The sequence below is a fragment of the Peromyscus leucopus genome, chromosome 12, assembly GCF_004664715.2.
Source record: "Peromyscus leucopus breed LL Stock chromosome 12, UCI_PerLeu_2.1, whole genome shotgun sequence".
Taxonomy (NCBI): Eukaryota; Metazoa; Chordata; class Mammalia; order Rodentia; family Cricetidae; genus Peromyscus; species Peromyscus leucopus.
This window is the reverse complement of record NC_051073.1, coordinates 25080974-25105482: the sequence shown is the minus strand read 5'-3', so window position 1 is coordinate 25105482 and position 24509 is coordinate 25080974. Positions and strand designations below refer to the sequence as shown.

The 24509-nt window shown below is 42.0% G+C and overlaps 1 protein-coding gene across 1 annotated transcript in view; it reads left to right on the top strand.

The window, feature by feature from the left end:
- The window catches only part of Robo1 (roundabout guidance receptor 1), a 992815-nt gene that overhangs the window by 940777 nt on the left and 27529 nt on the right, over nucleotides 1–24509 (top strand). The window contains 5 exon segments of the mRNA XM_028874769.2: nucleotides 6305–6459; nucleotides 8835–9185; nucleotides 11164–11271; nucleotides 13953–14097; nucleotides 18803–19051. Of these exon segments, the coding sequence (XP_028730602.2) occupies nucleotides 6305–6459; nucleotides 8835–9185; nucleotides 11164–11271; nucleotides 13953–14097; nucleotides 18803–19051 (1008 nt within the window).

The following is a 24509-nucleotide window of genomic DNA, read 5'->3' as shown; positions in this document are numbered from 1 at the left end:
GAGGGGAATTCCAGCCCTTTCTTGTCTTCTCAGCCACACTGCTTCCTTTGTTCAAAGAGTAAGCTCCCATGTGAAATTTATTCCCATACTTTGGAGAGATCTCTCCCTTCAGCTGTATGTACTCTTCCAACCAAAGGGTTTACAGTTGTTGATATGAACGGTTGCATTTTAGACCTTGACCACGAGAGGGCGCGCTTCACCCGAGGAAAAACAGACTTGCTGATGTAGCGGATGATTACGAGGAGTTAAAGTGATTAAGCTGTGGCACTTAGGAAGATTAAGAAATGTAGCTAGTTAACAGACACTATCAAAGAAAGGCGTTCACTTGGAAACCTGCTGAATGCGGCAGTTATACGGAAGTTGTGGGTGCTGTTTGTTCTTGGTAGGAATCTAGCACGATTCACATCCACATTTGGAGGGGAATACATTGAAAGGACAAGGATCTAGGTAGCTTGCTAACAAAGAGATTTTTCACCTCTAATTAAAATGAACCTCCATTCCATATTTATGGTTTTTTTTGGGGGGGGTTATTATTATTCAGTGAACTGTAATATATTCACAGAGAAATCACAAACCGAGGTGCCAGGAAGTCTTAAAGGGGCCGACACAGGCGTAAATCACAGGACATAGGCTTAAATATTTTCCACAATAAGTGATTTATTTTCACCACCCCCCCCCAAAATAATCCAATAACATCAAGATGATGGGGGGGATGAGGAAGAAAATGAAAATAAAAATAATAAATAAAAACCTTCCAACAAAAAGCTATTTGATAATTCCAATTTGTTTAACTTACTGAGTACCTTTCTGTGTCTAGTTGAATAATGTGGTTAGCTACCGGACAGTGAAAGGTGAATAAAGTATTATTCCCAATTCTAAGGCACGTCTGATAGGAATGTTACTGAACGTGCTGTATAACAAAGAGTGATTTGGAAGAAGAAGTTGCCTGCCTCTAGCCAAGGCTTTGCAAATGTGGCAATCGGCACTAATCTTTTCATCCCTGGGTACCATTAACTTCTTGTTTTCATACCTGTGAAACAAAAGCCAGCCTCCCAAACACTCCCAAAGCTAGGAAGTCTGCGTGAAAAAATAAATCCACTAGATTCGAGAATTAAACCACAGCCTGTTTTGGCATCCTGGGGAATTCCATATCAGGCACGGCCCAGGCATTCCTGAATGAGCCTCTGGCACAGAGACATTTCCTCTTAGGTAACTCTGCAATGCCTGATGACTTTAGCCACCACCTTTTGTGTGTGTGCTTCAGACTGCAGACCTCAGGGATCTTGGCAGTGGCCTCTGTGCATGGACGTGCGTGCACATGCTCACACACACATGCATAAGAATAAAATATAAGCCCCATTCCTCTGCTAAATCCTTTACAACCTAGGGAAAACAAAATTCTCGTGTGGGAAACAATGGCAGAAATGCATAAGAAGCACTAAATGGGTCTTCTGTTGTGAGTGAAGAATTGTGAGGTTCTTAAATTCTCTGTTTTCGAATTTGCCAGCAATGAAGACATAGCCATTTAAACTTAAAAACAGATGCCGATTCATGAAGTAGATTTATTTCCAATCCTCAGTAGAAATTGTCATTGTCCCCAATGAGGAAAGGTGCAGGGATGTTGGTGAGGATATGGTTCAATGAAAATTTCAGAGTTATAACTCAGGATGGCTGTTTTTTCTTTTTTATTTTTTTAGTTTAAATGCTGTTTTTTCTTTTATTATTGTTGTTTTGTTTTGTTTTCACACAATTTTAAACATGTTGGTTCATTAACTAGAATAAACTTGTACTATTCAGCAGCCACCATGGGTAAAAATCCCCACCCTGGATTTTAAAATATAATGAGAAAGACAAGATGCACATTAAAGAAGATGAGCGCTTTTCCAAATCGGCTATGTTGTAGCAGTTGCTAATCATTTGGGGGAACATAAAACAGGATAAGAACAATCGTTCATTGGGACACAGCATCGTTCCTAGCCAAGGGATGGCTGTGCAGTGTGTGTTTGTCCCATGCTCTTAGGTGCACACATGTATGTGTGTGTTTGTATGTTTTGTGTTGATGGGACAGAGAATGTGCACTGGGTCAGACTTCTCCACCAAGTTCTCTTTGTCCATCTCTTCAGCCCTGGTGTTCTTCATCCGTCTCAGATGCTGGATCCTCAGTGGACCTGGTGCATCACTCGGTTAATGACAACTCAGGCACAGTCCTCTAGTCAGATGATTTCCCCTCCTGTTGCCATGAAGGCCTTTGCTCAGCCATCTCTCCCCGCGTTCACGGCCTCTCATGTTATGTGTCTGGAAGCGCTAGTTTACCCTCGTGGCCGCATCTGGAAGGAAAACACCAGACGGTCCCGCTGCATCTTGTTTCATTAAAACTGTGCCTGCAGATTCTCTGCCCGTTTAGGCAAGAATGATCTTTGGGATGTGCATTAATCACGTCCTGAAGAAACTGTTACCAGCAGGGCCCCTGGTTCCACATATAATCTATCGAACCCAAACTTAGCATAACACGTAAAGCCCACAGACCTTTGTTTTGCCATGCCAGCTTGCCTGTATTACATTGTCTTCTGTGCACACTGGATTTGACGTTGCACACGGTTTATTGGATTAGTCCAAAGATAGCTTTCTACCTACCATCCCTTATCAGTTTACCCAATCTCATCTTTTGATCGTTTCCCGTGAAATATGTACCATGGAACGATCTCAGGTAAGCATGAGGTAAATCGCGCCCCCCCCTCTTTTTTTTTTTAAATCAGGCATCACTATTTGTATCTTTAGACCACATCCAACCTGCTGCTGGGCCTGTGGAGATGGGTCCATTGTTGAAAGCATGCCACTGGCCTTGCAGAAGAGCTAGCTTGTGTTCCCAGTCCTCACACCAGCTGGGGTACAACTGCTGGTAGCTCCAGCTGCAGGGGATCAGACACCCTCTTCTGGGTTCTGAAGGCACTAGGTGCACATCTCATAGGGGTACACACATACATGTGATTTTAAAAGTTTGAAAAAAAAATGCATTTTTTCTCATGCTGTCTATAGCTGCTTCTGAGCTGCTGACAGAATTGAGTGGTTACCACAAGACTATCAAGCACAAAAAACCTTCAATGGTTACTGTTTAGACTTTGACAGAAAAGCCTATTAACGCTTGGTGTGTATAACGACACGTGACGATAAAATGTGAAATCCTGCTCTGTAATAAATACACAGTTTATGATTGATACATGAATGGATGTGAGTGTATAGGTCATGTGCATGGAGGCCAAAGGTACCCCTCTATTATTTGGGACTGGATTTTTTTTTCCACTTTATAAAAGAAGAGGCTCTGTAAAAATCTTAGAGTTCTTCACACTGTAGATTTACTTATCCCTTAGAGAAAAAGAACGAGTGTTGTGGATCGAGCAGAAGACCTGCTCCCAACACTCAAAGGACAAGGAGTGTGTGGTAATCCAGAAGGAGCACCGCGGTATTCAATAGCTGCCCTTCCTCATTTGTTTCCCAGGCTTCAGACATTCCAATTGCCTCTTCCAAGAGAACCTACTTAAACTCCAAACCACAGCATAAACTAGGAAAAACTAGGGAAACCTGAGGGAGGGTGTGTGAAGGTCAGCCTAGCCTGAGAAAGAATGCCAATACCACATTTCCTGTCGGGGAAGAACACACAGAAGCGGATAGAACCCACATCTTGCTTCTCTTAAAAACACTGGCAACTCTGAGACGTTTCCTAGGGCTTTGAAACTCATTCACCCAGTCTGTGGGGAAGAGACCCGGCCAATAGGATGGCAGCCTTCACTACTGGGATGCTACATGATTTTTCCATAGCTCCTAGACTCCGTGGTATTTATGTTGTGGTTTATCAATTCAAATAAGTGTTCTTGGAGTGAAAGAGAGGAATATCTGAAGTAATGGAAAAGGAAAGCAATTGACATGTAATTTTTAGAGCACATTTGGGTTTTTGTTTGTTTCATTGGTTGGTTTTTTTGGGGGGGAGGGTTGTTTGTTTTGTTGTGACTCAAATGAATCCTCTTAATATATGGATAGATGCAGTCATATAAAGTTATTTTTAACATGCTGCAGCCAGTCGACACTTAGGCTTTGCTCCTGTTGGGTAACTAAAGTTACACATGAGATCGATAAGCTAAAATGTATCAGCATAGCCCTTGGAATTGTTAGTTGCAAAAGACATAAAATGTATCAGCATAGCCCTTGGAATTGTTAGTTGCAAAAGACACGCACACCCTGATGAGAGCAGCTGTGGGTGTTGCTTGCCTCTTCCACCGAGACCTCTGGAATACACACCTGGCACTTTACGCCTCATCGTGGGACAATAGTCGTGTTTTACCTGCTCCCTGAGAGTAATTTTCATTCCAAACTCAAGTCTAAACAGAAGCCCGAGGTGCCATTTGTTGATCTTGCTTCCTGCTGGAAATCACCCATCTATATGAGACGTTCACTAAGCCTCTGATGATATCAAAGCACTCCCTGTAAGAGTGTTTTTTCAGAGGGAATCACAGTAGCATTAAAAACACTGTCTGTTCCTTTTGAAACATGCAAGGCAGCCTGGGAATTTTCCACCTGACCTACACTTCATGTATACCACAGTATCTCTGCAGTGCCGACCACAGACATTCTATTCCTAACAGCTCCAACAGTGGAAGCACTCTAGGCTTAAGTTCACAGGAAATAAACTAAGAAAGGTAAAGATTACTCAATGCAGATTTTCTATCACTAACGTCTATTGCAGTCCCCAAATATCCATACCCCAACTTACGTTTCAGTGTTTAGAATTTCAACAGTCCAGCAACATTGCTCTTCACAGTATGTTTCTACCAACAGTTTTGAATCATTAAACAGCCCGATTTTAACAGCTTTATTGAGACTATAAAACATTTTCCTCATTCTTCCTGTGACCAAGTGTTTGGGAACATGAGAGGATTCCCACATGTTTCTGTGTGTGTTTATAACATGCCACACCAGGGTGTGGACACTGGGGCCATTGTTCCTGTTTGAAGCTCAGCTCTGTCATTCACTCACTGTGCACACAAGTATCCAAACCTCTCTCACATGCCCCGGTTTTCTCTTCTGCAAAGTCTGGATAATAGCAGTCTGAACCCGTAATACGACGATGTTTAAACGGGTGACTCCATTTAAAGAACTCAGAACAAGGCTTTACACGTTATAAGCTGGGAGTAAATTCTCCTTTTAACTGAGTAAGTATATGCTCCCATATGGACACAGCTACGAGAATTATCAATCCACATGCTTCATCCGAAATGAACTAGCCCTCACGTGACCATCATTTGCACAAGGTACACACTGTTAGCAACACATGTGACCAAGTAAAAACAAGCCATAGAGAGGAATAGATGAAGTTCGTGCTTCCCAGCTCAATGAGAAGTGTGGTGATTGTACTTCAGCGAGGACAATGAAAACCCTGGTGTCGTCTATAGCGCCGGCGTGTCCCATTGTGGATGGCACAGCAGAGCTCTTTATCTCTTCTGCTGAGCTGAAGTGGGGTCAGGGTTGACAAAGTACACAGCCTGCGGTTTGATTCCTTGGCACAAGTGTTCTGGGTCACCCATTCATTGCTGCCCAGGCACTCGGCCTCCCCGGAGGGGAAGCCGATTAGCATTAGTTGTGTGGAGGGGGCACTGATATGTCAACATCTTTGTCTTATCAGATCTTATTCATTAGCTTTCCATTATGCAGGAACTTCATTGGGGGACAATGTTACATTGCCCCTATGAGTTGACAAGCTTACAGAACAGCATGCTGATACATGATGTGCTGCTGCACCACTGATGTGGCATTGTACAAGATGCCCTAGAGCCCCACACTCTTTCTGAAGGAAGTAGGACTTGGAAGAAAAATATGCAAGGATGCTTGATAAGAAAGATCAATTTGTTCAGTTTATTTACTGTTCCGTTTTCTAATGAAGCCATTTCAACGGGTCAAAAAATGAAGTCAAGCAATTGACCCTACCTACAAGACTCAAGATTGGGCACTGATCATTTCAGAGTCTGTATTTGATTTTTTAATCACCATGACATAAAGGGAGATGAAAGTTGCCGACAGTAAGATTTTTTAACTCTGAAATACTGCTTTCCAGATTTATAGATGTGTCCACATTGATACCTCGTAGCATATGGCATTGCGATTGCCTGTCTGTCAAATAGAATTCACCGTGGCATCCTTTGGTCTAGCTCCCTATATTGTGGCAAGATTAATGAAGTAAAATGTTTGCTGGAATCCTGAATAAGAGTCATTTTCTAGTCCTAAACACCGGCTTTTCTGCGTTGTTTTCCTATAGGCCGGGACTTCTCAACATCAGTGAGCCTGCCACGCAGCCCTGGCTGGCAGACACGTGGCCCAACACTGGGAACCATCACACTGACTGCTCCATCAACTGCTGTACAGCGAGCAATGGGAACAGCGACAGTAACCTGACAACCTACAGTCGCCCAGGTTAGGGACGCAGCTAGAGCTGAAAGTGTATCCGCCTTACAAGGAATTAGCCAGGAACAACCAACCATGTGTCCTTCCTCAATGAGAAGGAAACTGGTCAACGATCTTAGGAAGTCGTGATTGTGTAGCAGTCCAGCTTGGTCAAATATTTTTCTCCATTCCCTAGACACCTCTACTTCTCTGTCCATCATTTCCAGAGGACAGAATATACAAGTTCTAGAATAGATGAAAATGAAATTATGAAAAAGTCAGAGTGTTTTTAATTCTGATTTTTATTATGACTATGGAAAGGCCAATGAATCTGTAAAGAAAACCAGATTCTTACTGGCAACAACAGTGATGGTGACCAACAGTAACCAATCCTAACAAAACTTTACAAAGAGCTAAATTTTGAAATCAGATTTTATAATATAAAAACAAATCTGAAGGCTACCAGGGTACTCATTGGTGTACACGCATAAAAACACACAGCAGCAGTGCCCGCCTACATTTACTGTGTATTGTATAAGTTTCCCCTAAAACATCAGAGAAGAACAAACAGATGTGGAATTTGCAAGGTAAAGAAGGAAAGTTAAAATTGCTTCTTACAAATCAAAACAAGGAAGTCCCGATAGTCACAAAATTTGAAGCTAAAATAATTGCAAAGGACAAAAAGATATGACTGTGGAAGTAGAAGCTGCATAGACTTAAAAAAAGGGGAGGGACAGAAAGTAGGCTGTAGATGAATATGCTATAAATTATGAGAAAAATCAATGATCTCTGTGTCCTCGCCTAAAGTAATCCTAGGTCTCGTTCACTGCACGTAGATGTTCCATATCCATGCAACAAATCCGTGGCCTCTAGAGCTCCATGCTCAAATGGCCTAGACTGATAGCCCCACAACCCTACATAAAAGACAGTGTCCACACCAACAGAAAGGAGTCAGTGCTGGCCATCCCATAATATACAGAGCTATGCTGCCCAATAGGAGAGCCACAGATGGCTTTTACAATTCAAATTGATGGCATGTTTCCTCATGTGTGCTAGCCACATTTGAAGTGCTTAGTAGTCAAATGTAACCAGTGGTTGTTATATTGCCAATGTAGGGTAAGTGGGAAGGCAAGATTAGAAACTACCTATTTCATAAGACTCATATAGAAAGATTGCCAAAACATGATGAGGTTCCCAAAACCATATTGCTTTTGTTGTATTTCTTACTACTACTAAGCAGAACCTAATGCCTACATATTAAAGGTGGAATTACTACAGGCCAGATGAACTGAACATCCATGCTTCGTGGTGTATAACAGATAGGCAGAGTGGTTGAATTCAGTAGGATAGGGAAATTGCAAGTTCTTAAGATTATGTTCCTGATTGCCTCGTAAGTAGCCAGCATGTTAATTTCTCACTTTTAAAGATGTCCCATTGAAAGCTAATTCTCCAAGAAACCTGTTAATGTTGGTGCCACTTTTGAACAACATGAATAAAACAATGTTATTCCTCCATGGTAACTTTTCAATTTAAAATGTTTTAACCCAAAATATAACTCTACCTCTTCCTGTTGTTTTAATAGTTTTGCAGGCTTTAAACACATCTGTGTCTATGTTATTGAGTTTCTAATTATCGCAATGAAGGTAGAATTAGCATGGAAATGAGATGTTAGAAATAGTAGATATTATTTCTGTCTTTATTTGATTAAAAGACCCTGGTGACCATGATTCATTTTGTCATCATTATTGTCATTTTAGACTTCATGGGGTGTCATTATGAAACCATGAACAATGGTTATGTACCATCCTTCCCGGATAATGATTATCCTGTTTGTCTAAATCACGAACTAATAAAGTCCTCCTGAGCACTATTTACTATTACTTTTCCCTGTCCCTCTTAGCTCTGAATAGAAGCATTTTATAAAACATTGAAATATCAAGTCTTTGATAGTGCAGTTAGAAGCTGTATTTACCCCTGGTGTGAGTCCTCCACTTATTTGCTTAGTTCTGTTGTTTTGATAGCTAACTAGTAGCTTCAAATAGGTCAGTAACTCGAGATGAGGGATTGTGATGTTGACCCATGCAGATGTGCATATATATTGTTGTAGTGGAATTCCTATGATGGAGTTGTTTAAGGAAAGCTGTGTTTACGTGAGTCAGACATGATGCTAACAGAGGTTCCAAATGATTTGGTTCCTACCCAAAAGCTTATGGATATTCTCAGTTCCTCAAATTTTGGTTTCCTTGGAACGCCCGTGTGAATATTTCACTCCTTCTGTTCATCTTAGGTACACTTGTACTTTGTAGACCAATTTCATTATAGCTCAGGAAGCTTCTTAGAGAAGGCAATTTAAGACGAATAACCCTGCAGAATGACTTTTTCCTTTTCCTCTTCATTGCACGTAGCTGATTGTATAGCAAATTATAACAGCCAACTGGATAACAAACAAACAAATCTGATGCTCCCTGAGTCAACTGTTTATGGTGATGTGGACCTTAGTAACAAAATCAATGAGATGAAAACCTTCAATAGCCCAAATCTGAAGGACGGGCGTTTTGTCAATCCATCAGGGCAGCCCACCCCTTATGCTACCACGCAGCTCATCCAGGCCAACCTCAGCAACAATATGAACAACGGCGGCGGCGGCAGCGGCGGCGGCGACTCCAGCGAGAAACACTGGAAGCCTCCTGGCCAGCAGAAACAGGAAGTGGCACCCATTCAGTATAACATCATGGAGCAAAACAAGCTGAACAAAGGTAAAAGGCCTTGCATGGGTCCCCACCCCTCTCTGTGGTGACATCCTTAACCCCAGCGCTAGCTGAGAACGCCTCTGTGACGACCAGGCCAAATTTTCCCTTTGATGACTTGAAGGGATTCTTGTCTCGTTGGCTTCAAAAAATTTCCAGTGCCAAAGAGTTAATTAGCACAACAATAACCTTGGAAAATTGATTTTATAATAATATATAAGTATTTTCAAATGGTTTGGAGATTAATTTAAATTTAATAGTAGGTGAGGGATTGCTTAGGACATGCAATCTTTTATTCATAAGGCAGATGTACAGTCATCACAATACCTCACATTCTCAATAAATAGACTATTCCATCCTTTCCACTTGAGGATGGAAGATAATTGCTTCTACATGGTCATAGAAACGAATGGCATTTTTCTATCAAACTGAAGAAAAATAATTAAATTAAACTTGAACTGGAGAAGTGGTTCAATTTCTTGTAGCACTTCATGTGGCCCTCTGACTGCTATAATGTATAATTCTAGGACCTAAATTTCTGTGGTTGACCTGATTGAAGTCTGTCAGTATAGAACCTAAAATAAATTGAGTTTAATATTAACTTAAAGCACCAGAATGGTATTGTATGGCCTGAGGGGAATGGCTCGCTATTGTAATGTGTGGGTTGGAAAGAGATAGGTAGTTGATTTCTTTGTACTTCTTCAGGCTACTGCCATAACAACATGATTTGCAAAGTTGTACCTCTAGGAAAAACAAGATTGCTCTAATTTGAATAGATGGGACAATGTTGTCCAAGTACACAGGTAAAAGATGCATTTTGCGCTAAGTAATTATAGACAAGGATTTATTTTCTTGAGGCTTACAACTCGAGATTATCAAAGGGTAATTTAAGCATTTCATTTCATTAAATCCATGCTATATATTTTAATTTCATAATAAAGTCATTTAACCTTTTCCCAAGTTTAAGGAAGCACTTGATTGATATAATAACCCAATTTAATGAAATTCATTAAGACTCCTGCATAAGTTCATGACAAATACTGACGAGGGTAGGACAGTTTCTATAGTCGTGGAGTTCACTGTGGTGGATCAAACTCTTGTGACATTTTTCTGCCACATTATGTGCTTTTACTCTGAGCCTTGGAAAGGTTTGGAAGTCCTATGTACAAATAGTTTATAACGTCTGCTCATTTATACTGTTTGAGATCAAATTGAGTACATGGAAATATAATAATAAATGCTCAGGAATGCAAATAGACGAACAAATTAGTGTTGCCTGTGTGTCTGTCAGTGAAAGGCTTATCATTTGCACTGTCACCTCTACCCAAGCAAGCAGAAGCCTCTCTGGGCTGGATTGAGATGCTGTGTTTTCTTATTGGGGATGTATTTTTACTAGATACAATGTTGCTGACTTGTTTCGGTTTTGTTACTATGTAACTAGAGTTGCGTATGTAGCTAATCTGCTAAATATATTATTACCATTTGAAGCTAGGCTAAAAAGCTCTGCCTGGTGTGTGCTTAAGCCAAGAGGCAACCTCAGAGAATGGGCAAAAGTTTAGGTCTGGGTGCACTTGGCATCTGTCTTGGTTTACAATACCTCTACTTCTCTGCCCACGGGGGATGGGTGTTGGGGGGGTTGGGTAGTGGAGGTGGGGGGTGGGAGGTGGGAGGGAGGGATGGATAGATAGTACACGAGTATACTATTCTGGGCATCCAACTGAATCCAAGTCCTTAAGCATATGAAACACACAAAGCTGTGCCCACATTCCTTGTTATCATATCGAAAAACACATACATGTATGTGTCCCCTTCAGCTAGAAGCTTTTCCCCTATCCTGATAATCTGAAGAGAAAAACAAAATGAAACCAGACGAGGAAACGGTCCAGCTGGCTTCTTCAGTTGCTCAGAAATAGAAACCAAACAAATGTGAAATAACAGAGAGGAGATAAACAATTATTATTTTTTTTTTTCTATCTGAAATGTCTAGATTATCGGGCAAATGACACAATCCCCCCAACCATTCCGTACAACCAATCCTATGACCAGAACACAGGAGGCTCTTACAACAGCTCAGATCGGGGCAGTAGCACGTCTGGTAAGTAAAAACAAAATAAGAGCCAAGGTCAGCCTTTCGCTTAAAAAGAAATGTTGAACAGAGCCTTAATGAGCTATCTGTTGGTACTGAAGTGACGCGTCTCATCACTTTGCATCCTAGGAGTCCCAGACACAGGTCCGGTCTGCCATTGAAAGCTCTGTCTGCCCAATAAACTGCTTCCTATCCTCCTTGGCACCAGATACCACGCATCGTGTTTCCTTCTTTGTTACTGAGGCTTGGCAAAGTCAAAAGTATAAAATAATTTTTCAAGGCAGTTAAACTTCTTCTTCTCCCCTCGGCCAAAATAGAGTCCCAAACAGTACAGATGTGATTAATTTGCTAACTAGGTTACCACTTGGTACACTTAGGAGGAGAAAGCCTGAGAAACAATAATCCGGGCTTGAGGGACGGCAGGAACCTATCTTAGTTCACAGTCTCTCTGAGATCTCCCAGTTCTTGCTGGAAAGCTCAAGAAGCTTCCTCCCAGTCTCTAGCCTGCCCTGCCTCAGAAGCCACAGCGAGGCTTCCCTGTGGGTCCCTGTGCGGCTGCAGCTGTCTGCCAGCTGTTTTCCTGATAGGGCTGCAGATGGGAGTTTGCTGGCAGTTAAGTCCTGTTTTGGTAATTAAAGGCGGTTCATTACTAGAACTAACATGTGGCAAGTCACACCACAATGAGAACAGAGCGATTGATCTTAAGTGGAGCATGCTTCTCCAGGACAGGGAAGAATGGAGCCTCCTGGCAACTGCAGAAGTTGTTGCTAGGGTCTTTGTGCCGAGCGGATCTGCCCTCTTCTGTAATGATGCTCACATTTGCAGTTTCCTATCTTCCTTTAACGGAGGCACGGCGACGCTGTGGCACTTGCTATAAAAAAAGAAAAGAAAAGAAAAGAAAATGGTTCTTACATGAATTTAAGGGCCTTAGAAATGATCCTTTACTATTTTAGATTTTTCTCCGATTGTACTGAATATTCCTTTTTTCAAAGTATTACATGATTTTTCCTTCTCTTCTTCAAAGTAACTAAGCCCCACACTGTGAATAAAAATTCAAGTATCTGTTTTTTGGGGGAAATCATATATAATATTTAAGTATTTGATTACTATATGCCACTTCATCTTTGAATTCTTAGCTATTTGTAGAGAAAAATGTATATGAATAGGGAAGACCATAATTCTAGGTTATTGATTTTCAGTTGGCTTCTATCACTTTAGATACTTGATCGTGATACTTCTGCTATCATTGATTGTTCTAGCCGGGTGTGATGAAAGGGGACTAGAGATGTGAAATCTGTTGATAGGTGGAGGGGAGCAACGCACCGGAATGAAATTCAGGGGAGAGACGCATAGTTCGGCATCTTGGGGCAGATGCTGTTCTTAGGGAAGACAGGTATGAGGAAATTAAGAGGGAGGCACAGGTTCATGCTAACTCCATAGCACATGCCCTGTAGTCCTCCCAATCCAAGCAACTGAAGGTGTAGGAGAACACAGAGACACACAGGCATGTGGCTGACAGTCGCCATTTATTATTAACAGCTGCCTTGCCCTGATTTCAGCCCACATGTGATGCAAAAACAGCCCAGCCCAAGAACAGCTAGCATGACAAACAGTTCCTGGGCCTGAAAAGTCCCAAGGGATTTAAAATCATTTTAAAGGTTTGTTGAATAAGTTAAGGCCTGCTTCATCTCCCCTGGGACTTGTTTCAGAGTCATAACGAAAAATTAAAGGAATTCTGTAAGATTGGGGGCTCATCTGAGGAAAAAAATAATTACAGACTCTGTGTTCATATTATACACATGGATGTGAAATACGTTAAGTGGGAGAGTTTTGTCACACAGTATCTCCTGACTTAAAACTCTCCAAAAATTAGTTTAGATAAAGCTACCAATGTTTAAAGATTAAGTCCATTCCAAAATCAAAACACCACAGTAACTGAGTAGTTGGGCTACTTCAATCTGCTGAAACTATTCAGGAACGTCATCTTTTAATTATTATTATTATAAGCCATAATTTTATAGAAACAGTGGTTAAAAATACTTTCTTAAAATGCACTTTTCTCCTTCTTTTGTCATTAAATATATTAGTTCTTCTGGCAACTGATTTTACCTCTACCTCCCTTCCCCAAGAAAATGAGCAATTTCATTGTGCCCGAAACATTCCAGTGGACAAGTACAAATTATATGTATTCAGTGATTTAATGCAACAGTAGAACACTAATAGATCGTATCTGTATTTTATTGTATTTTAGGATTCAGCAATTAAATAATAAAAAGGCACTCCAGAAAATATGTCCACAGCTCATTTGTTTCAGATGATAATCCATAATGCAATTAATTGCTGTAGGAAGATTGCTATTAATGATATGACTTCTAAAATTCATTTAAGCTTCTGTTGCTTCCTTCGCTATGTTCTTGGCCGTTGAACTGGGCAGTTTTAGGCCTTTTTCTCTTGTGTCAAGTTGTGCTTAATGAAGAAAAGTGCACGTGTGTGTGTGTGTGTGTGTGTGTGTGTGTGTATGTGTGTGTGTGTATGCATGGTTGTGTTGTGTTGTGTGTGTGTGTCTGTGTCTGTGTGTCTGTATGGGTAATGAATTGTAGGATAGTAGCAGAAAATATTGAACTCCTTAATAATGAAAAATGCGATGTAAAGGTCAGAAACAAAAGACCTGTATTTTGTTTCTTTTCTAGGGAGTCAAGGGCATAAGAAAGGGGCGCGGACACCGAAGGCCCCCAAGCAGGGCGGAATGAACTGGGCAGACTTGCTTCCCCCTCCCCCAGCGCATCCTCCCCCACATAGCAACAGCGAAGAGTACAGCCTGTCCGTAGATGAGAGGTAAGGGGGTCGCCACTGGGAGAGATGCAGTCAGAGCAGACAAGTCAGGGGTCACCTGAATTGCCAAAAGGAGATTCCTCAGGTTCACAAACACCGGCCTCTAAATCAAACAGAAGGACTTAAGGGCCCTCCTGGGGAAATCTCAAACATGAGTTAAGGTTTAAGAAACTTCCCTAGCATCTGAAAATTAGATGCATGTATTATGTATACACACGTTTTTATATCCACACATACAGAAGCTCCCCCAGGGCTGTCTCAAATATGAATTAGGTTTTAGGAAGCTTCTTCGACACACATATTATATGTATATATATATATATATATATATATATATATATATATATATATATATATGTATATACTTGTGCCCAGATGCTAATTACTCATGTATGTGTACACATGCATGCACATATAAAAATAGTGTGTATACATGTAAGTTCCTATGTGTAGAACCATGTATACATAATTTCATGATATTTCAAGCAAATTCATATACTCATAGAACAACTGAAGTCAATGTCAAAACAGTGTGTGATATTAATTTCATAAGATTATAATGGGACAGAAAAATCCCTATCCAACAGTGTTTTCATAATACCTTTGTGGGGGGGGTGTTCAAGACAGGGTTTATCTGTGTAGCCCTGGCCATCCCGAAACTCACTCTGCAGACCAGGTTGGCCTTGAACTCACAGAGATCCTCCTGCCTCTGCCTCTGTCCCTACCCCTTCCCCCCTCCCCCCCCCCGACCCCTGACCCCTGACCCCTGTCCCTGCCTATGCTGGGATTAAAGGAGTGGATCATCACTGCCCGGCCAAGTCATTTTCTATTGCCAGTGTCTCTGGAGACACAAATACTTTGCATTGTGTTCTGTTATCATCTGTATTAAGTACAGCAGGATGCACAGCTGAGAAGTGTGAAAGTGTATTCTGTGATGCCCATGCCATGATGAAGTTCTCTAACAGTGGATTTCTCAGAGCACATCCCTGCCATGAAGCAATGGCTGACGGGATTAGAATGTCCTTGTCATGTGTTAAATTTTCCTAAAACAATTGCATCGATCTATACAATCGCAGTATACTGCAAAACACTCTTAGATAATATTATACTGTGCTACAAACGGTTTATTTAGAAGTTTCAATTTTGCGGAACTGATTCTCAAAGCATTTAATGAGTATACATAAACCACATAGTAAAATTTAGGAAGCAAGTATGCTGTTTTCATTTTCCAGAATCTATCACTGGACATGGTACACCAGACAAAATTTTAAAAAAAACTGCCTCACCGTTGGCATCAAAGGAGAACCCACCTAACCGAGAATAAACAGCCAGAAAGTGTAATCTACCTGAAAATCTAGTCTTTTCAGTGACTAGAAATAACAGACATAAGGCTTGATCGATTTATTCTCCACAAAGAAAGACTTTCAACGGTTCCAGCTCTGCCCCATCTTCCTCATTTCTCGTAATATTTCAAGTGTATTTAAACAAGGTTCTTATACAGAAAATGTTTATAGGCAGTTCTCATTATGTATAACCATTATGCTGGCATTGCTCAGTCACTGAATATGAACACCTAGAGGGAAGTAGAAAGGAGCGCCCAAGAGCCTCCACCTCACCGATTTTTGTCAGTGCATCCTCTTACCTCATGGGCATTTCGTTAAAAATGCCTCAGTAAACATCTGTTCTTCCCTAACATGATGCTCACAGCCAACAGCACTAGATCGTTTCTGAGCACATTCACCTCTCAGGGACATGATGCCCATTCTCTACCTGCCTTAGTTTAGTGGTACTTGGGCACCTCCCTTGCATATCACAGTAAACAGGGAAATCACCAATGTTACGAAAAAATCAAAAGAAGCGAAAGAAATGAAGAAAGAGCTCAAAACTATGAAAACTGTTAGGGGGTGACTATGTAGGGTATAAACATGAACTCCTGAAAAGCAGGTCAATATAAATATATAAATATATATATTTTAACCTCAGCTGGGAACATACACAGCAGGTGGCTTGATGTGGGCCTCTGTGCAGATGTGAGAATGACCATGAAAATGTCACCAAGGCCGATTTTGTGGTCACACATAAATTTTACTGAGTCAGTAAATTCGCAAGCACGGAATGTGCACATAACAAAGTTCCGTTCAGCTGTTGTTTTTAAAAGTTTGTTGTCCCAGATATTTTAATGTAATAGTTACTGCTTAGCGCGCGCACACACACACACACACACACACACACACACACACACACACACACACTTAACATGAAGTTTATATAAAGAAAGAAAAAAATAAAACAAAACTGTAGGCGTTGTCATGGCACCCCAAAGAGGATGGTTTTGTATGGGAAGAAGGAAGGCGTCCTGATCAAATGGCAGTTGTTCTTAACCTTGACACATGAGAAGGTTCTGAATAAAGAACAGGGGGTTTATGGACACTGGGACCACACAGAGCTGTGGACTCCTGGAGAGCTAACAGGAAACACATGGAAGGGAGAGAGGAAGCTGAGAAGGCAGATGTTAACCAGATCGGCAGATACTTGAGTATCTTGCCTTTGCCTGGGCATTTTTACTTTTTATTGTTTAAGCAATTAAAGAATAGTTCTTTGCTTTGGAGTAACGTGAGTGATCTGTGAGTGGTGTACAATTAATTTTGCAAATTTGGAGCAACTTGAGGAATACTGAAAAAAAGGAGTGATCAGAAGCAGAGAGATGAACTGAAAAGTTAAGGCAGTGGCTGTTCGCATGTCCAGCATCCTCTAACCACTTCCGGGTCCCAGGGCTGCGTGTGAGCAGTCAGTGATCAGGCAAAATGCTTAGTCGCCCCAGGGTCTCACGTAGTACGTATGTCTTAGGTAAGCGCATGCGCAGCCTGGCTATGTCCTCTATGCGCCTTCCTAGCATGGCAGTATAAGCCCCTAAAGGCGTGCACTGGGCTACCTTTAAAAGCAGACCCTACCCACCCCCTGCGCTCGCTCTCTCTCTCTCTCTCTCTCTCTCTCTCTCTCTCTCTCTCTCTCTCTCTCTCTCTCTCTCTCTGCCACCCCCTTTCCAGAGGCTGCCTCCAAGAACCCCCTCTGTCTTCACACCCCGAAATAAACCCTTAAAGTGGGTTTTGTTGTGCTTTGTCTTGCCGCCGGCAAATACAACAGCGCCCCATACCACACACACACACACAAAGAACTAGACTCTGGAGTTTTTTACAGCGAGGACAGAGATGAGCTGGGGAATGGTTGGATGCAGAAGAGAGAAAATGGGAAGGATACTCTATACGCTGTTCAGACCGGAGAGCAAATTGCTGTGCTTCTTGAGAACAAAGGAGACGTGGACGGGAGAGACAAAGGCTGTCTTATTCGAATTAGAAAAGTAAAAGGATATGCAAAACAAGCACAGGATTTGAACACCAACTCTTCTGACTGAGGGAAGCCACACGGGTGGTAGAATGTGGGTGAAGAGAGGGCTAAGGAAAGCAGCTATGGCGATGCATGCCTGTAATCCCGGTGGTCAGGAGGCTGCTGCCAGATTGGGAGACCGAGGCTAGCCTGGATTATAAAGCAAGACCCGGTATCTCTCTGAAATAGGAGAAGAAGAAAAAATAAAGGGAGAGAGAGCATAAGAAAAAAGAGGTATGCAGTTTATACAGTGTAGTCTGTCTCTGCCGTTGAAGGGAGTGAACGTGCCCCCGAAGAGAGCTTGTTTCCCCTGTCTGCATCCCGATGCCCATTGCAGCTCTATCTTGGAGGAAAAGGCATTTATTTGATTGGCCAAGGCCACTGTGTTTTACACTCAACATCCTAATTACAAACCAGCCGCCTTGTATTCAACTAAAGAAACAGTACTTCTTCATTGTAGGGTCAGAGGAGATGGGTGGTGCTGGACTAGATAACTTGAGTCCCTCTGAAAGGGTTCCTCCCAGTTTAGAACATCACCTTGGGCTCTTTGCTGTTGTAGAGTATTATTTTAAGGTATGTTACTTTTGTTTATGTTGCATTTGTTTAACTCCACGAAGCTGTGTTACTGTGCCTGACTAAAACACCTGATGGTCTAATAAAGAACTGGCCAATAGTGAGTCAAGAGAAAGGATAGGCAGGGCTGGCAGGCAAAGAGAATAAATAGAGGGAGAAATCTGGGAGGTGGAGAGCAAGGAGCCAGAGAAGAAGGAGGACAGCAAGGGCCAGCCACCCAGGCACACAGCAGGCCATGGAGTAAGAAACAAAGAAAGGTATACAGGAATAGAAAAAGGCAAAGTCCAGAGGCAAAAGGTAGACAGGAGAATCTAAAGAGAAGCTGGCTAGAAATTAAGCCAAGCTAAGGCCAGGCATTCATAAGTAAGAATAAGCCTGTGTGTGCGTGTGTGATTTATTTGGGAGCAGGGTGGTGGGGCCCCCAAAAAGAGTAAAAAAAATGACAGCAATTTGCAGTTCATTTTAAATCCTTGTCTAAAGAACTTATGAATGACAGAGCCAGAATGCCCCAAGTATGTTGGAGACACTCTAAAACAACTATGCAAAACTATTTCCTGTTGTAAGACTCCCCGCCACCGCCGCCGCCGCTGCCCCTATACTATGCCATTGAATGTCCTGATAACTTCTAACAGTGAGCTGTTTCCTAACAAGGAGGCTTTGATGAGACCCAGACCTACAGATCTGGAAGCCACTGAGCGCCAGCACTCTCTAATACAAATAGTTTACTGTACGCCCTTACACTTTGTTGTAGCTATGACCAAGAAATGCCGTGTCCTGTGCCACCCGCAAGGATGTATCTGCAGCAGGATGAGTTAGAAGAAGAGGAGGATGAAAGAGGCCCCACGCCCCCTGTTCGGGGGGCAGCTTCTTCTCCAGCTGCTGTGTCCTACAGCCATCAGTCCACAGCCACGCTCACCCCGTCGCCCCAGGAAGAACTCCAGCCCATGTTACAGGATTGTCCAGAGGACATGGGCCACATGGCCCACCAACCAGACAGGAGGTATGGTCTCACTAGCTGGCTGCCTTGCTGGCCAAGCAGAATTTCTACTCCTCAGAGATAGTTGTTAAATGTTGTACCATGAAATACTTTTTGAGGCCCGTGGGCATTTTCTTGGGCTATCAACCCACACAGTGTATGGGCACACCAAGTAACACTCTTGACTCTCACTGAAAGGTTTCCCAATCTGGTATTGAGTTTTTCCACCAATGCAATAAATCAGATCAGGCCAATTTAAAAGTCCGGGTTTAAGGAGCAAAGCACCCCTGGGTGATTCTTGGGGAAAGAAAGCAGGAGAGACGTCACATGGCAAGTCTAAAGACCATGTCTTAAATACCCTGTAGGCGTGGTCTTGAGCATCTTCGGTGAAGGTCTGACCCTTGGCAGGCTTTGTGAGAGGCGGGGTCTGGGATGGGAGGTGTGGGGCCTGAGCAGAGCTTCCCACCACTCAGGTTAGCTGAATTGAACCCCACTGAGTAATAACCAAAAGATATTGTACCTAAACATTCACCCACTTATGCTAATTAAATTCATGAGCACCAGTCTCATTGTAAATCCTGTCCTTGACGGTGAGTGTTCCAGGCTGTAATTTTTCCTATATATGGACAAGATGCCTCTTTGGTCTGCAGAAAAAATAATTTTCTCTGGTCATTTTAAGTCCAGTAAAATACCATTTAAAAGGGGCTGGTATATTTATTTTATGTTGACTTCAGATATCTTTATTTTGGTTTAAATACCGGGCTGGAATATTTCAGGCTACAAACAGGACATGTGTGTGTAAATATGCACATCAGTGTGTATGCTTAGGCATTTTTTTAATCTATTGAGCATTTCCAACAATCCATTTTATTACATACAATGAATATGCATGTCATTTCTAACACATAAAAACTATTGCTGAGCCTCGTTAGTTTTTTCTCGTTGATGATTTTGTTTGTACTATTTTATTGTCCTTGACACATTATGTTATGTCTCTGTTGCTCTCCTCATTTCTAATATCCTTTGAAACTCAGCACATTATTTGCCTCAGAAGGTTTTTCTTCAATATTCTGGAACAAAACAAATTCTAGCCTATGCTGCTTGAATTTAACCCCATAGATTAAAACACAGTTTGCAATGCTTATTAAATATCTGAAGGACTTATTACTGAATGTAAATGACATGCTTTCTCTAAAGAAGATTTTTAAACCTTCTTATGAATGATGGGGGTCTCTGTGTGTCTCGAACTGGGTTGCTGTCTATTTAAATTAATAGTATTAATCCTTGCAACTAGATGAAGATTGAGAACAAATAAGGCATCTCTTTTCCCTATTAAGGTCACAGACCATCTCTGCTATTCTTATTAAAAGCAAATGAGGCGCTAATAGACACCATTAAGCTCTGAAATACCTCAGCATTCTTTCATTCTCTAAAATTACCTAAATTTCCTGTTGCCTAGCTACACCCCTCAGGGTTGCCTGTGGAATCACTGTCTTCCAGACTACTCTCCAGCCTTCTTATTTCTTTTGTTCTTGGTGGTGGCTTATTCGTTTACTCAGCTACTTGCTTATAGTTCGCTTTGTTGAGACAGGATCTCTGTGTATGGTCCAGGCTGGCCTTGAACTTGCGTTGATTCTCCAGACCTCCCTAGTACAGGAATTACAGGTGTGGGCCCCCACCCCCTACACAATCCTTTCCACATTCCTTTGAAACAAAAGTGAGTTCCGCTTTCTCTGTCCTGACCTTGCCTCCCAGTCTTTCTCCAACCCGACTTCACGGTTAACTCTCTGGCCTTGAAAGTTTCTTCTCCTTAACCCTCTCTTCTCATTCCATGGTCCCCGCCTTTAATGTGGTTTTAACTTCCATCTCCCGGGTACCCCTTTGCACCTTAGCCCTCTGCCTTGTACTATTTTGCTCCGTACATCTGCCTCCCGGTCTTTATCTCTCTCAAGCTTCCTGCAGCGACAGCATTTTATGAGTTGTTCTGGGAATCAAGTACAGCCATGTAAGTTAAGTGTCTGGGACAGACAGTTTTCAACAAAAGGTATCTTCACCCTATTAATTGATTCACCCACTACTTGTACTCTGACAACTGTCAGATTTATTTAACCATCCTAGACTTTTTTTCCTGAGTGTTACAATATTTTCACAATTTCCTTGAGTGTAGCGGCTATGTTATGTAGAATAATCAACCGCACTATCTCAGCCAATGTATAAGGAATATAATAGCCAAGGTCTTATAAAAAATTAAAACAAAAACCTCTGCCAATTGGATGTCAGTGATTCTCCCATTTATCCTCTGTTGTTTTCATACCATTCTATAAATCAGTTACCTACCAGTTTCCTTTAATGCTAAACTTCAAAATAGCTCTTGACATTTTTCTGTGGTTTCCATTTTTCCAGGAAGGCTTCAGCCCAGCCCCAAACAAAAGCAAAACAAACAAAACTTTTAAAAATCTCCCAACCCCCTTGAAATGATCTCCCATCTCGGTCTCTTCCATTTCCCTCTCTCTCCTCCTTCTGCCTCCCCGCTTCACCCCTCTGGATCTTCCTCCCCTTGAGTCAGCCATTACAGCTTAACACAGTATCCATTAGGTCTCCTTCCCTTTGCTCACCTTTTCCTCAATCCCGAAACACACTCTCTTCTCTGCTTAGTTCATTTGAAATTCCCTGAATTTATCTTAAGGTCACAGCACAGGTCTTGTACCTCCTGTTTTTTATGACCTGGAAAGCATGTGGCATCCTTACAAGTCTGGCTGCTCCCCGTCCAAAGCTGTCCTCTGGTTGCCTGGGAAAATCCAAGCCACTTTTGTCCTTTAAATTAGTCTTTTAGTTTTAGAGATTATAATATAATTACTTCATTTCTCCTTTCCTTCCTCCCTTCAAAGCCTCCCATATTTCCCTTCTTGCTCTTTAGCAAATCCATGCCCTCTTTTTCCATTAATTGTTGTTGCATGCTTGAGTGTGTATGTATATATGTATGTATGATTTCTGAATACATAAGTGTACCTTGCTCGGTCTACATGTTACTTGTATGTATGTTTTCAAAGCTGACCATTTGGTCTTGGATCAGTATGCTCTTCCTCCCAGGACAGACTATTTCTTCTGCTCTCAGCACTCCTTAGCTTCCTGTATTTCTTTGTGTAGGGTTGAGGCCTCTTCAGCTTTCCCAGTCCATGTTAGAACATCTATTGGTGTCCTCCTTGTTCAGCTCCTATTCAGACCGTCATGTTGGTGTGACATGGGTGTAGCTTCTAGCAGCCCTAGCAACACAGTGTCATGGGAAATGCCCTCATTCTTGGCTCCTACAGTCTTTCCACATTTTCTGCTCTAATCCCTGAGCCTAAGGTGAGGGCACGAGCAACTTTTTTGATGCTCTCCACAAAGCTTTTTTCATACTTCTCTGTTGTCCTGCTAATCGGATTGCTTGTTGCTTTGGCATTTATATCTGTTCCTCTCTTTGAATGAAAAGCCCTTTGAGAAGAGAACTCCTGAGTCTGAATTTCTCAGTGCCTTTTCTACTGTTTGGGAAATGCATTTGAATACATTTATACTGAATGACTTGAGAGCTATCATATTCAGTCCTATGAAGGTATATAAGCTTGATTTCCAGAAGCATCCCTAGACGGGACACTGGACATTGATAAAGTCAGTGAAAACTCTCTTTAAAACGTTGAGAGCACTTATTGCTTTTTGTAACAAACATGTTCTATATGCTTATTATAGATGCTTTCAAAATAAAGGTCTACTTTGGGCAATATAGAAAACAGAAAAGAGCCAATAATCTATGTAATCAGGTAATCATGTCAAGAGGTTCAGTAAGGAAGGAAAGGAAGAGGAAGTGATGTAATTATTTTATAATCTCTGTAAATAAAATAAGTCAGATAGTTACACAAAAAAGAGCCTCGGAAGCCCTTATCTCTGCAGTATTTTCACATTGCATCCAGCACCATCTGCTAGTGTTCCTTCACAAGCTGCTGTTCCCACTGTAGTGTGTTTTCTATGCTGATCGTCTTTAACATAGATACTTGTGTTCAGTGTACTTTACGATTTATTTAACCTGTCCCCTAATGTGGGTGTTTACATTGTGTCTGCCTTTTGAGTGAGTGAACGATGATGGATTCTCATCTGGAGTTACATCTTGAATGCGACCTCTTCTTTTCCCATTGTTGCCTATTCAGAGGTCTGTCTGTCAAACAGATGTGATCTGTTTTGCGTCACCCTGCTACTTCAATGCTGATGTGCTCATTAGAGACAGTTATTTCTCTGCAGATCTTGTTTTATACTTGTCCAAGTATACCAAAGTTTTTACTACTTTGCATGTCACTCTGTCGTGTTACTACAAGTGACACACGAGACACCAGTCTTCTGGCTGCCGTTCTCCCTTGACTACATTGTCCTTGTGTCCCACTGCAAGGTCTTGTTGCATGGAGTTGCCCCTTGCTCGGTCAGAACTCCTGCTATAGACTCTGCTGGGGCATTTTCTTACAGTTCAGCCTGCTTAAAGTCCTCCAGTGGCTTCCCATCTCCCTTACCATAGAGACAGCATCCCGGACCGGGACAGCAGTCAGGAACCTTGGTGACCTGGTCTTCAGTCACGTCATCCCTACCCACTGTCACTGCCTTTGATGTCATCGTTACATTTCTTTCACTTCAGGAATGAACTCTAGTCTTGCTCACCCCAAGATTTTTGCATGTTCTAAACCATCCTCCCAGAGCACCATTATGTCTCCTGTTATGCCCAGATCATGGGGCACCCCAAAAGACCACCATGGAGACCAAAATCCCAGGAAATAAAAGCAAAGAGCCTTTATTTTCAAGCTCTGGGGCTTGGTCTGTCTGTCCCACACAGCGATGAGAGCAGAGAGCCCGGAGCCCAGGCAGGGTAGGGGTTTTATCATAGCACAGGTTGGGGTGAGGGGATTTCCAGGGTTCAGCACCTTGATTGGCTGACAGTTGTCTAGGGGTCTCTGTAAAACAAAAACAGGTATGTGCTAGACTCAGGGACGTCTGGCCACCTTATCTAATGGTTGGAATGTTTGGGATGTTAGGTACTTCTCCATCTCTGGGTGGATCCCTGGGTGGGGTCAGCTTGTAGCTTTTGCTGGATCTGGGTATTACCTGCCAGTAAGCCTGTTGCAGAAGCTGTGTCTGGGCCCCTAAGCCTGTCATGGCTGCTGTGTGGTCAAGCTGTTTTGGGGTCCCATCATATCTCCCTAATACCTATGTGTCCTTTGGACTCAAGAATGAATATCAAATCCTCTTTCCCTGTTACCTCAATATGGATTGAGACACTTCTGGATCCTGTACAAACTGTCATGGAGCCTCTTCAATGCCGCACCGTTTCTGGGCATGTGATTTATTGTTTGTGTCTTCCATGCCCGATTGAACTACCAAGTCTCTTTTATTCACCAGAACTCATAATTCAACGCTAAAGTTCATTCTTCTATTGCTGTCTAACAAGCGCCTCTAAAATTTGGTA